General features: G+C 38.4%; 1 protein-coding gene across 6 annotated transcripts in view; it reads left to right on the top strand.

The window, feature by feature from the left end:
• Nucleotides 1-12,500, top strand: part of AFF3 (ALF transcription elongation factor 3) — a 565,487-nt gene that overhangs the window by 363,538 nt on the left and 189,449 nt on the right. For all 6 annotated transcript variants that reach the window (XM_028103928.2, XM_028103927.2, XM_028103926.2 and 3 more), the window contains one exon: nt 1,515-1,595. In XM_028103928.2, coding sequence (XP_027959729.1) covers nt 1,515-1,595 — 81 coding nt within the window. The remainder of the gene's footprint in view (nt 1-1,514; nt 1,596-12,500) is intronic.

Here is a 12,500-nt window from a genome sequence, read left to right as displayed (position 1 = left end):
AGAGAACCAATCAGGAAGCTATTAAAGTAATTTAGGTTAAAAGTAATGAAGGTGTGATTAGAATGGTAGAGACATTGCAGAGATACTGTTCTATTTGGCATTAATTCAAAAATATACTGAGCACCCACTCTGTTCCTGGACACAAACTCGGCAGTCATGCTTAACAACCTCCTCAAAAGAGACAACAGATGGAATGGGCAGATACTTGGGGAGCAGAGGTGAGAGGAGAGAGGGATATAGAAGAAGGTCACTGATCTTCCTTTGCTTTCCATTGGCGAGACCTCTGTAAGAAGAATGGAGAAGGGACATCTCAGATGCCTACGAGCTTAATCCCCCAAGGCACAGGTGTCATGGTGGGTGAGAGATGATAATAGGGTCAGTAAATCCTTCCAGGGTGGGTTTGACCTCTCCTTCTCCTCCCTGTCTGTGTGGGTCTGCACTATCCGAGGTGCTGAAGGAGGAGAGTTACCCCCCCAAAAAACAGGCACAAGACCACCCTCAAGAATTTCTTTGACTTAAAAAACCTGACAGAATCCCTTTTCCCCAAGGGAGGTGAGAAAATGTCTTCACCTAAAAAGAATTTCTCACTTTTCTTAAAATAGATCAGCTACTGCTTCTATGCTTGCTTAGGTTTGAAAGTGGAAGGAAATTTAAAAAAATAAATAAATAAGGTTCAAAACCTCTCTCTAAACTCCCAAGTAAGTTTCCCGGTAATCAGAAATTGATTGATTCAATTTAATTGTACAATCATTTAGTGAATGCAGGTAACTTCCAGAAGATGGAACTGAAGAAGAAAACAGCAAGTGGATAAACACCGCTGCCCCCTCTCACGGTTTAGTGAAAGTATATGTCAGAAAGCATATGACAGATGATTGTGTGTTGAGCTAAAATTGTATTCTTAATACTGTGTTATAAAAATGATAAGACACTTATTTCCCTCCCTCCCTCTCTCTTTCTATTTCATACGTGTGATTTGTTTTGTTTTTTTTTTTTTTTTTTTACTTCTCCATGAAGGAGATTTTTATGAAGACCAAAGTGATGTGTGGGGCTTATTGGAAACTCATCCTAATACTTGTTTCTAATAAAATAAAGACTCCTCTCATAATGACCCTAAAGTCAGAAGTACTTTGTACATTTCTACAGAAACACCCTGTGAAATTTTGTGGGATTGAGTCCAAGAGAAGCAGCCCCCTTTGTTCGGCATTTTCCATAGAACTTTTACTACTAGGTTGTCCCTTTACTCTGGAGCTTAAACGAAATGAAAATAGGACAGCCTTGCAGATCTTTTTAAGATATAAAGGGAGCATGGGGATAGCCATGGAACCAAGAATTGGTAAAATTAGGAAAAGAAATCATGAAAGCGGATCTCACATCCTTTTTCAAAAAATCCCTTTCATTCTTTATTCATCTCTTCATTCCAATCCCTTCCCAGTGTTATTAAGGCAGGCTCAGATAGCTACTGACTTTAAATATTCCCTATATTACAATGCTGTTTGTTTTTTCCCACCATTTAGGAGATGACCTGGCTTCCACCACTTTCTGCTATTCCAGCACCTGGCAAAGTGGAACCAAGCAAATTTCCATTTCCAAATAAGGTGAGATCTTGTACCACTCAGGAGCAGTATGCTTTACTCACACGGATTTTTTAGTGGATAGTGGGTTTTCCCGTGATTGTTTTTCCCTCTGTAAATATTCCTACCAGAGGCATATGGCTGATTTTCAACAATTTGCAAGCATGTATTTATTCATCAAAGGGAGAAAATTAAGCTTCCACTTCCCTACTTTTGGCAAAATGTGATGCATATTATAATTGTCATTTTATCTAAAAAAAATTGTGAAGTTAAAATGCATCATACAATCCTTCTTATATATTCAGTGTGATTTTCTTTTTTTTCCTGAAAAGCTGTTATTAAATTAATGATGTATCTTAAAATCAATGTCTTAGAATTGAGGACGTGTAGTATATAATTCCTCTTCGGTATCTTTTATAAACCTTAAAATATTTTCTAGGACTTTAAAAAACAAATTTCCATTTTCTAAGGACCAGCACACACTCAAAAAATCAGCCACAATATATTTAAATTATACATAAGTCTAATAGGTTTTATTTTATGATTTTTAACCATACAACTAATATATAACTCCATATTCATAAGGAGGAAATTATGCCGATAGAAAGAGCAAAATATGAAAGTATCCAGTACCCGCATCCAAGTTTTATTTCACTACCCAGAATTTACCCTCAAGAGTTTGGTGAATACCATTCCACTCATCTTCCCTGTGCATGATATACATATACATTCATATGCAGTTTTTAAAAACTCTTAGACGGTATAGTTCTAAAAGCATTTCTTCTAAGAGTTGATTTTTTTCAGATACCATGAATACATATTATTGCTAAATATTAACACTGCAACCTTTTAAAGTGAATTATTAAAATAACAATTCATTATAATTATCACAGTGGCAAATTTCATTCTAAGCTGATTTTTATTTCCCTCAACAAAGTGTATTTGGAGATCTTTCCAAGTAAATATATAGAGATGTTCTTCATTCTTCTTAATTGCAGCAAAATATTTTGTGGTATGAATTTGTAGTAGTTTATTTAGTCGAGCTCCTTTTGATGGACACTGAGATGGGTTATGGTTTGTTATCACAAACACTATTACAACCAGCATTATTTATAAATGCCTTTTTGTATGCCTCTTATTGAAAGTCTCTAGAATAGATACCTAGAAAGAGGGTAGGTACTGGAGGCATGAGAAACCATAGTTAGCCTTGACTGTGTTTCAACAGTACTTCTTTATGCATCTTTGCCAATGTTTAACATTATCTGGCTTTATATCATTGTGTCTGTAGTGTGGGTGAAAAATTGATATCCCATTGTTTTAATTTGCATTTCTCCAATTACTTCTGAGTTTGAGCATTGACTGTTTTTCCTTTACAAATTGCGCATTCATATCCATTACCACTTTTAAAAAAAATGATTTGTACAAACTCCTTATATCTTATCCATTTGTCTGTTATATATGATGCAACTGTTTTCTTGCAACCTTATTTATGTACCTTTTATACTAGCAAAGTGTTTAATTTTTATGTCAGAGAAAAATGATTTTTCCTGCTCCAACATTCTAACAATGTTCTGTATTTTATTATCATTTTTTATAGTTTGATTTTGGGATTTTAAAACAATTTTTTGTAGATGGTGTAACAAAGGGTTCTAGCTTTATTCTTTTCAGCGGTTAGTAAATTATTGTTAACACTACCAACTGATTAGCCCATGTTCCCCCTACTGGTTTGAAATACCACCTAAATCAACAATTGAATTTCTCGTAAATACATGGATTTGTTTCAGGACTCTCCAGCCTCTTTTTTTCAGTATATTTATCTAATTCTTTCTCAATAACTCATTTTTAAATCAGAGGTCAGCAAGCTTTTTCTGTAAAGGATCAGTTTGTAAATAATTTACCTAAATGAATAAATGTGACTAAGTTCAGATAAAATGTTATTTATTGAAACAGGTAGTGGCACAATATATAAAGAACTCTTACAACCGAACAATAAAAAGATAACTCATTTTAAGAATGGGCAAAGGATTTAAATAGACATTTCTCCCAAGAAGGTCTACAAATGCCTGATACGTATATAAAAATACCCTATCACCATTGTTAATCATTAGAGTTCCAAATCAAAACCACAAGGAGATACTTCTTCACACCTACTTAAATAGCTAAAATCAAAGACAAACAATAACCAGTGTTGACAAGAATACTGAGAAATTGGAACCCTGCTATCTGTGGCTGGTAGGATCCAAAATGGTGCAGCCTCTTTGAAAGACAGTTTAACAGTTCCTCAAAAGGTTAAACATCGGGTTATCATATGACCCAGCAATTCCACTTCTAGGTATATATACCCAAGAGAACTGAAAAGGAATGCTATCAGGTGTTACATATTTATTTACTGAACTCCTTTTGTCCCGAGAGATTTTTTTTTTTTTTTTTTTGGTGACCTTATATTTTCCAAGTGGGGGAAAACAGAATGTGTAGCAATAAAATATATGACATGTTAGATCATGATGTATAGTGAAGAAACATAAATCAGGAGAGGAAGATAATGAATGTTGATGGTGAATGGGGTTGGATGGATGAATTTTAAGTAGAGAACTTAAGAAAGACCCTCCTGGGGAGGTGACACTTGAGCTGAAGGTAGAGAAGGAGCAAGTCATGCAGACAAGTGGAGGTAGAGACTTCTGGCAGATGGAGGTGAAAGTGCGTGGATGCTGGAGGAACAGCAAGAACAGTGGAGTCAGGGCAGAGAGAACGAGGCAAGGAACAGTAAGTGACACTGTGAGGTAAATGTAGTCATATTATGTTCGGACAGTAGGACCATTGAAAGGACTTGGGTTTTACTCTTAAGTGAATTGAGAAACTGTTAAAGAGTTTTGCAAATAACAAATATGTTTCATTTTACCCTTCTTACTCTGTCGATGGGAAGCTGTACATCTTTGCCATATTCCTGACATTAACAGGGATGATTCCAATCATTGAGTGTAGTTGTTATCAATAGGTATAAGAATTGCATATTGTGTGTCCAGCTCAGATAGCTTCCTTCTATTTCTAGCTTTCTGAACATTTTCATGGATTGATTTTTTCATTTTTAAAACTCAAGGTACAATTTGAAAACAGTACCCTGCAAGTTTTGAAAAACACATATGCTCCTAAGACCACCATACTCAAGATATAGAAGAGCATTCCATCACCACCCAGAACTCCCCCTTGGTACCTTGTAGTCAACGCCTCCCGCACACCCAACCCCTGGCAATTACTGATCGGTTTTCCAGAGTATACAGAAATACAATAAGTTTGAATTTAGTTGAAACTTATTCAGTATTTATTTAGGTGTTCATAGTTTTGTTCTTTAATCTGCTAATGTAGAAAATTACATTAACAGATTGTCTGATTTTTTAATCACCTGTATATTCCTATGCTTAGTTTCCTTGAGTATGGTGTATTATTCATTTGATACACTTTTGGATTCAATATGCCAATATTTAATTTAGGAATTTTACTCCCGTGTTCATAAGTCACCTTGGTCTAGGTATCTTTTTGTGTACACTTGTTCAGTTTTGACACCAGGAATGTAATAGCCTTCTATAATGAATTCTTTAGCTTTCTGCCTTTTTCTGTATTCTGGAACATTTTACATAACATGCCAGTTTCCCCCTCCTTAAAGACATGGAGTAACTCAACCATAAAACATACTGTCCATAGTTTTCTTTTAAGAGTAGATCTTTAATTGTATTTTCATTTTCTTCTATGCCTATTTGCTTTTTCAAATTTTCTACCTCCTCTTGGGTTAATTAATCTTTCTTTGTTCCTTTTTCCCCCCTTCAGGATTTTCAAACATATACATAATACTCTGTTTTTCTAGTAATTGCCTTTAAAATTTTAATACATTAGCCTAGTTAAACCTATTTTTATCAATACCTACAATTAACTCATATCTGCATTCTACCCCCAACAATTAGTTTTACTTTGATCTCCCTCACCGTCATCTCTCAGTTTGAGATTACAGTATTTCAAGCTGTTGTTACTATAACCATTTTTAGCATTACACCTTAACAATTATTTGTTAGTTTCTTAATTGGTCATTGTTTCTTGTGTCTCCAGCCTTCCTCTTTTTAAGATGTGCCTATTGTTTTTGCTAGAGTGTATTTTCAAGCAGGTTTTTAGTCCAGACTTGACCTAAAGTCTCTGATAGTCCTTTTCTGCACTTACCTTTAATCCTTCCACGTCTCCTCTCTGTTTGTTTACTCCTTCGGTGATTTCATCCAATTATTTCATCTGATCGTTGCTTTAAATACTCTCTATGCCAAGCTTATGACTTCTAAGTTTGTGTCTCTAGCCCCTTCTCCATCCCCCAAACGCCATACTTCCTCAACATCTCCACTTGAATACCTAACAAACATCTTAAGCTTGCTATATCAAACACTGAGCTTTTAATCCCCGCCACAAGCCTTTTATCCCAGGGTATCTCAGTAAATGATTTCTCCATTTTTGCAGCTGGCTCAGGCCAAAACCCTTGGAATCATCTGTATTTGTTTTCTAAGGCACCTGTAACAAAATACACAAAGTGGGCAGCTTAAAAGAAGTTTATTCTCTCATAGTTCTGGAGGCCAGAAGTCTGAAATCAGGGTGCCAGCAGGGCCATGCTCCCTCTGACGGCTCTAAGGAAGAATCCTTTCTTGCCTCTTCCTAGCTTTTGAAGACTTTCAGTGGTCTGTCACCTTCCTTGGCTTGTAGTTGCATCATTTTACATCTTTTTATCTTGTGTATCGTTCTATTTCTGCCTCTACATACACATGGCTGTCTTGCCTCTGTGTGTCTCTGTGTCTATAAGGACAGCAGTCCTTAAATTTAGGGCCCACTCTAATCTAGTGTGACTTCATCTTAACTTGATTTTACCTGCAAGAACCCTATATCCCCATAAGGTCAAATTCACAGATTTTGAGTGAACATGAGCTTTTGGAGGATGCTGTTCAACTCAGCACACCATTCTTGACCCGTCTTTCTCTCATATCACACATCCAACTCATCATTAAATCATGTCTCCCCTACTTTCAAAACATATCCCGAATCTAAATACTTCCCCCACTATCAGAGCTACCTCCTGGGTCTACACTGTCGTCCCTTGCTTTGGTTATTGCAGTAACTCCCCGACTGGTTTTCCTGTTTCCACACTTGCTCTACCTACCACTCAATTCCAAGCCGTCATCATATCCAGTGTGGACTCTGAGAGTTTTCCAGCCATTCATCCTGGCCTCTAATACACAGTCTCTTCTCCACATAGTAGCCTCAACAATATTTTTTCGAGTCTTGTTTTTTAATCCATTCAAGCCACTCTGTGTCTTTTGATTGGAGAATTCGGTCCATTTACATTTGAGATAATTTATTGATAGGTGTGTGCTTATTGTCATTTTGTTAGTTGTTTTCTAGCTGTTTTTGCAGTTCCTTTCTGTTCTTTTCTCCTTCGCCTGCTCTCTTCCTTTGTGGTTTGATGACTTTCTTTTACGGTATGCTTATATTCCTTTCCCTTTATCTTTTCTGTATTTACTATAGGTTTTTGCTTTGCAGTTACCATGAGGCTTACGTATAACAACTTATATCTATAACAATCTATTTTAAATTGATAACAACTTTGATCCCATTCTAAAGCTGAACATTTTTACTCTCCTCCTGCCATGTTTTGGTTTTGGTGTCACATTCTACATCTTTTTATCTTGTGTATCCCCTAATTGTAATCATGGTTATTTTTTACCACTTTTGTCTTTTAACCATCATTCTACCTTTATAATAATTAATCCACTACCTTTACTAAAGATTTACTTTTCCAGTGAGATTTACTTTCACATGTTTTCTTGTTACTAATTAGGCCACTTCTCTTCAGCTTCATGTGGTCCCCTCATCATTATGTGATGAACTCCTTTAGCTTTTCCTTGTCTGGAAAACTCTTGATCTCCTTCAGGTCTTAATGATAATTTTGCTGGGTAGAGTATTCTTGGGTGGAGGATTTTCCTTTCAGCACTTTGCATAGATCCTGCCACTCCCTTCTAATCTGTGAAGTTTGTGCTGAAACTCTTATGGGGTTTCCCTTGTACTTAACAAGTTGTTTTTCTCTTGCTGCTTTTTTTTTAAGATTTTATTTATTTATTTATTTATTTGAGAGAGAGAGAGCATGGGGGGGAAGGGTCAGAGGGAGAAGCAGGCTCCCTGCTGAGCAGGGAGCCCGACGCGGGACTCGATCCCGGGACTCCAGGATCATGACCTGAGCCAAAGGCAGTCGCTTAACCAACTGAGCCACCCAGGCACCCTTCTTTTGCTGCTTTTAATATTCCTTTTTCTTTAACTTATGAAATTTTATTCATAATGTGTCTTGGTGTGGGTCTCTTTGGATTCATCTTTTCTGGAATTCTCTGGGATTCCTGGATCTGGATTCCCATTTCCTCCCCCAAGGTAGGGAAATTTCTAGTCATTATTTCTTCTAATAAGATTTCTGTCCCTTTCTCTTTCTCTTTTCCTCTTGGGAGCCCTATAATGCAAATGTTAGTCTGTTGTCCCATATGGCTCTTAAGCTGTCTTCACTTATTTCATTCTTTTTTTCTTTATCTTGTTCTGATTGGTGAGTTCCACTGCCTTGTCTTTGAGTAGACTGATCCTTTCCTCTGCTTCATTTATTCTGTTCAGTCATTGCATTCTTCACCTCTGTGACTTCTGTTTGGTACTTTCTTATATTTTACATCTCTTTGTGGAAGTTCTCACTATGTTCATCTATTCTTCTCACCCGTTCAAGTAAGCATCTTTATGACCATTATTTTGAACTCTTTATCAGGTAAATTACGTACCTCTGTTTCATTAGCTTTTTTTTTTTCTAAGTTTTGCTTTCATTTGGAACATATTCCTCTGTCTTTTCATTTTGCTTGATTCTCTGTATTGGTTTCTATATAGTAGATAAAATAACCACCTCACCCAGTCCTGAAGGAGTGGCCTCGTGTAGGAGATGAACCTTTTTATCCAGCCCTTCCCAGCTCTTGGTCACCTCTCAAACCTGTGTGCTTGTCCAAGCAAACTCCTATATTTTTAATAGCTCCCAGTAGTTCAGGATGTGCCAAGACATGTCAGTGTCCCAAAGGGAAGGATCTCAGCGCCTAAATTCAGGCTGACTAGAAACCGGACCCACAGGCAACAGCTTTTAAAAGTATGCAAATATATAAAGTCCTGAGGGGCCACAGGCATAAGCACTGCTGACCACCAGAGCCAGGTGATCTGGAAATGTTCCCCGGACAACAGTTGCAAAAAGTTGGGCTCCAAAGGTGTGTATAAGCTCCTTTCTGGGAGATACCAGCAAATCTAGTATGAGGCAGAGGGAGAATGCAAAGATGGTGTCCATAGCCTATGTTCCTTGAGAGCAGCTCCGTAAGCCACTAAAGTATGTACCAGTCCCAAAGCCTGCCTCTCATTCTAAAGCTCCAGGACAAGCAAAGTGACCTCCTTCACAGACTGGGGGGAAGACAGTCTACTGTCTGTACAGTGCCCTGGACATGGTAGCATACCAAGAACCATCCCTCTAATTGCCACAGTCCTGTAGGACCCAGGAACACAAGCCCTTCAGGCCACCAGAACCAGGTGATCAAGGGGCATCCTCTGGGCATCTGCCACAAACACCAGGCACCAGATCCACATAAAACTCCCCTTCAGGAAACATGGCATTCTGGAGCAGAGGTGGGGTGCAAAGATAGCACCCACCCTCTGAGATAGCTGGGAAAGATTACAGTCATCTCCTAAATGCATGTTTAATTAGTAGCTGGCCCCTCAGGCTACAGGCATGATGATCAGCTACTAGGCGTCCTTCACAGAAAGACTGGGCTCCTGGGTCTATTGCTTCTTACAGTGACCTGGGGTTAGTAGCAGTTTAAGAACTCTTCTCCATTGTTTACAGTCTTGTGGGACCCACAGGTGGAAGCCCCAGTGGTCGCCCCAGTCAGGTGATGTGGAAGTGTCCCCTGATAGCAGAAGTCAGGGCATCAGACCAGTGTAAGTTCCTTTGTGGGTGACACCTGTTATTACAGTCCCCTGTGACCAGGATCACAAGCTCTCTGACCTCCAGAGCCAGGAGACCAAGAGGCATAATCTAGGCAGCAGCCACAGAAATCAAGGCATCAGACACATATCAGAGCTCCCTTCTGGGATATACTGGTGCTCAGGAACATGGCAAAAGGAGAGCAAGAAAATGGCACCTACCAGCTGACCCTTGAGAGTGTTCCAGCAAGCTCCGAGTTGTGAGTGTTAAAAGGTGCCTGCCTCTCAGGCCAAGATTTTAATATAAGTAGGTGTGCCTCCTGCAGGAGTCTGGGCATAATCTGAGCAGGGCCCTGGCCTGGTGACTTGGAGCACATGAGCCCCTTAAGAGGCATTTCTCACATCACTGCTGTGTTGTGGGTCTTGGAGTTCAAGCCCCATTGGTTTTCAAAATTGGATGTTTGGGGAGCTTACCTCTCAAGTGCAGCCCTAAAAAAGTTGGAGTGCTCAATATGGAGTTTGAACCCTTTGCTCCTCAAGGAGAAGCTTGGAGTTCCCTCCCAGTTGTGGGTTTTTGGGGAGATTGTGTCCCAGTTTCTCCTACCTGCTTTAATATAGTTTTCTTCTCATTTGCTGGATGTGTCATCATCAGTCAGCCAGCTTTAGGTTTCTTTAAGAGTAAGTATGTAGCTTCATGGGGACTCAGTGTATCTGTGAGGGGAGGTTGAGTTCAAGATCTTCCTATGTCACCATCTTTAACCAGAACCTGCATGTCACTCTTGTAGTAGAACTTCCAGTGGCATACTGCCACACAAAATACAATGCAGAATCCTTATAATTTTTGTATATAATCTGGCCGAAATAATGGCTTCACCCAAAACATAAGCAAATACATATTTTTATTATATAAACATATCCACGGTGTAAGTACAATTTCTGATGTAATTGAGCACACATCCCAAGGCCCATTTGGTTGTGACTTTTCCAAAAGGATTGTATAAATATGTTTTATTGAATGTATATAGTTAAGTTTAAGTAATAACTTATGTCTACAGTAAATTTGAGACCTTATCTCATTAGTACAAAAAATAATTTTTCAAGGCAGAAATTAAGTTATAAGAATCTTATCTTCCATCCAAAAAGATATATTATCAAATATCAGATAGGGCACAGAATTTCAAATTTAAATTAAAAACTGTATGTTATTTAGGATTTTTATAGGATTTGTGTGGAGTTATGTCGTCCCTAGATCTTTTGGCCTTACCCAGGAAAGAAAAAGTCATTTTACAAAATGTAAGAACATTGCATGATTTTAATAATGCTTTTCTTTCAAAAAGCTTGGAAGTACTATTAATTTATCTGGTATGGAAGAAATAAGACTGGATTAGTGTGCTATTTCTGCTAGAGCAAATTACCACAAACTTAGTGACTTAAGACAATACAAATGTATTGTCTTACAACTTTGGAAGTCAGAAGTCTGAGCTAAAATCAAGGTGTTGGTGGGCTGCGTTCCTCCAAAACACTCTAGGGAATAATTTTTCTTGTCGCTCTCAGCTTCTACAAGCTCCCCTTGTTACTTAGTTCATGGCTCTCATCATCCTGACCTCGAACTTCCTTGTCACATCTCCTTCTCTGACTCCCCGCCCCCGCCCCGCCCCGTTATAAGGGCCTTTGTGATTATACTGGGCCTACCTGGATAATCCAGGATAATCTCCCATCTCAAAATTATTAATCACATCTGCAAATCCCTTTTGCCACGAGCAGCAGTATAGTCACAGGGTCCAGGAATTAGGATACAGACATCTTTGGGGGAGCCCTAATCTGCCCATGGCAAAGACTGTTGCTAATTTTCACACACAGTGCATTTTTTTAACCTGTATCTCAACTGACAATTGGGGCTTGCTGTTCATTCATTACATTATTAACGTTTGAGATTATCACTATTGCTAGAGTACAGGAGTTAGAAATATTTATGGAATTTGAGGGGCAAAATCTCTAAAATGACTAATAAATAACAAAATTAAGCCCTCATTAAGATTGAAGGGGCACTTGCAACAACGTGGTTGGAACTAGAGGGTATTATGCTAAGCGAAATAAGTCAATCAGAGAAAGACAAGTATCATATGATCCCACTGATATGAGGAATTTGAGAAGCAAGACAGAGGATCATAGGGGAAGGGAGGAAAAAATGAAACAAGATGAAACCAGAGAGGGAGACAAACCATAAGAGACTCTGAGTCTCAGGAAACAAACTGAGGGTTGCTGGAGTAGGGGGTGGGAGGGATGGGGTGGCTGGGTGATGGACATTGGGGAGGGTATGTGCTGTGGTGAGCTCTGTGAATTGTGTAAGACTGTTGAATCACAGACCTGTACCTCTGAAACAAATAATACATTATATGTTAAAAAAAAAAAAAAAGAAGAAGAAGATAGTAGGAAGGAAGCGGGGGGAGTCGAAGGGGAAGACGAACTATGAGAGACTATGGACTCTGAGAAACAAACTGAGGGTTTTAGAGGGGAGGGGGGTGGGAGGATGGGTTAGCCCGGTGATGGGTATTAAGGAGGGCATATATTACATGGAGCACTGGGTGTTATACGCAAACAATGAATCATAGAACACTACATCAAAAATAATTATGTAATGTATGATGACTAACATAACATAATAAAATAAAACTTTAAAAGAAAAGATTGAAGGGGCAATTTGACCTCACAAGGAAAGTCCTTTTAACTGGGCATTCTGAGTTACCAGTACCACTAAATTAATTAGCTAAATACTTCTGAGAATTTCCCCAATTTGTCTCAGTGTTAAAGGACATAATGTATAGTAAAGTTCATTGATAATGAACTTGGATATTTTTTCTCTTCTCTGAAATCTTAATTCAGAGTCACAATTCCCTAGACAAAAACTACCAGACATGTCCATCT

Source organism: Eumetopias jubatus, unplaced genomic scaffold (assembly GCF_037043125.1).
Source record: "Eumetopias jubatus isolate StellerSeaLion01/CBP00866 unplaced genomic scaffold, mEumJub1_p1.0 scaffold_9, whole genome shotgun sequence".
NCBI classification, from domain to species: domain Eukaryota; kingdom Metazoa; phylum Chordata; class Mammalia; order Carnivora; family Otariidae; genus Eumetopias; species Eumetopias jubatus.
The sequence above is the reverse complement of the archived record's forward strand: the minus strand, read 5'-3'. Positions and strand labels throughout refer to the sequence as shown.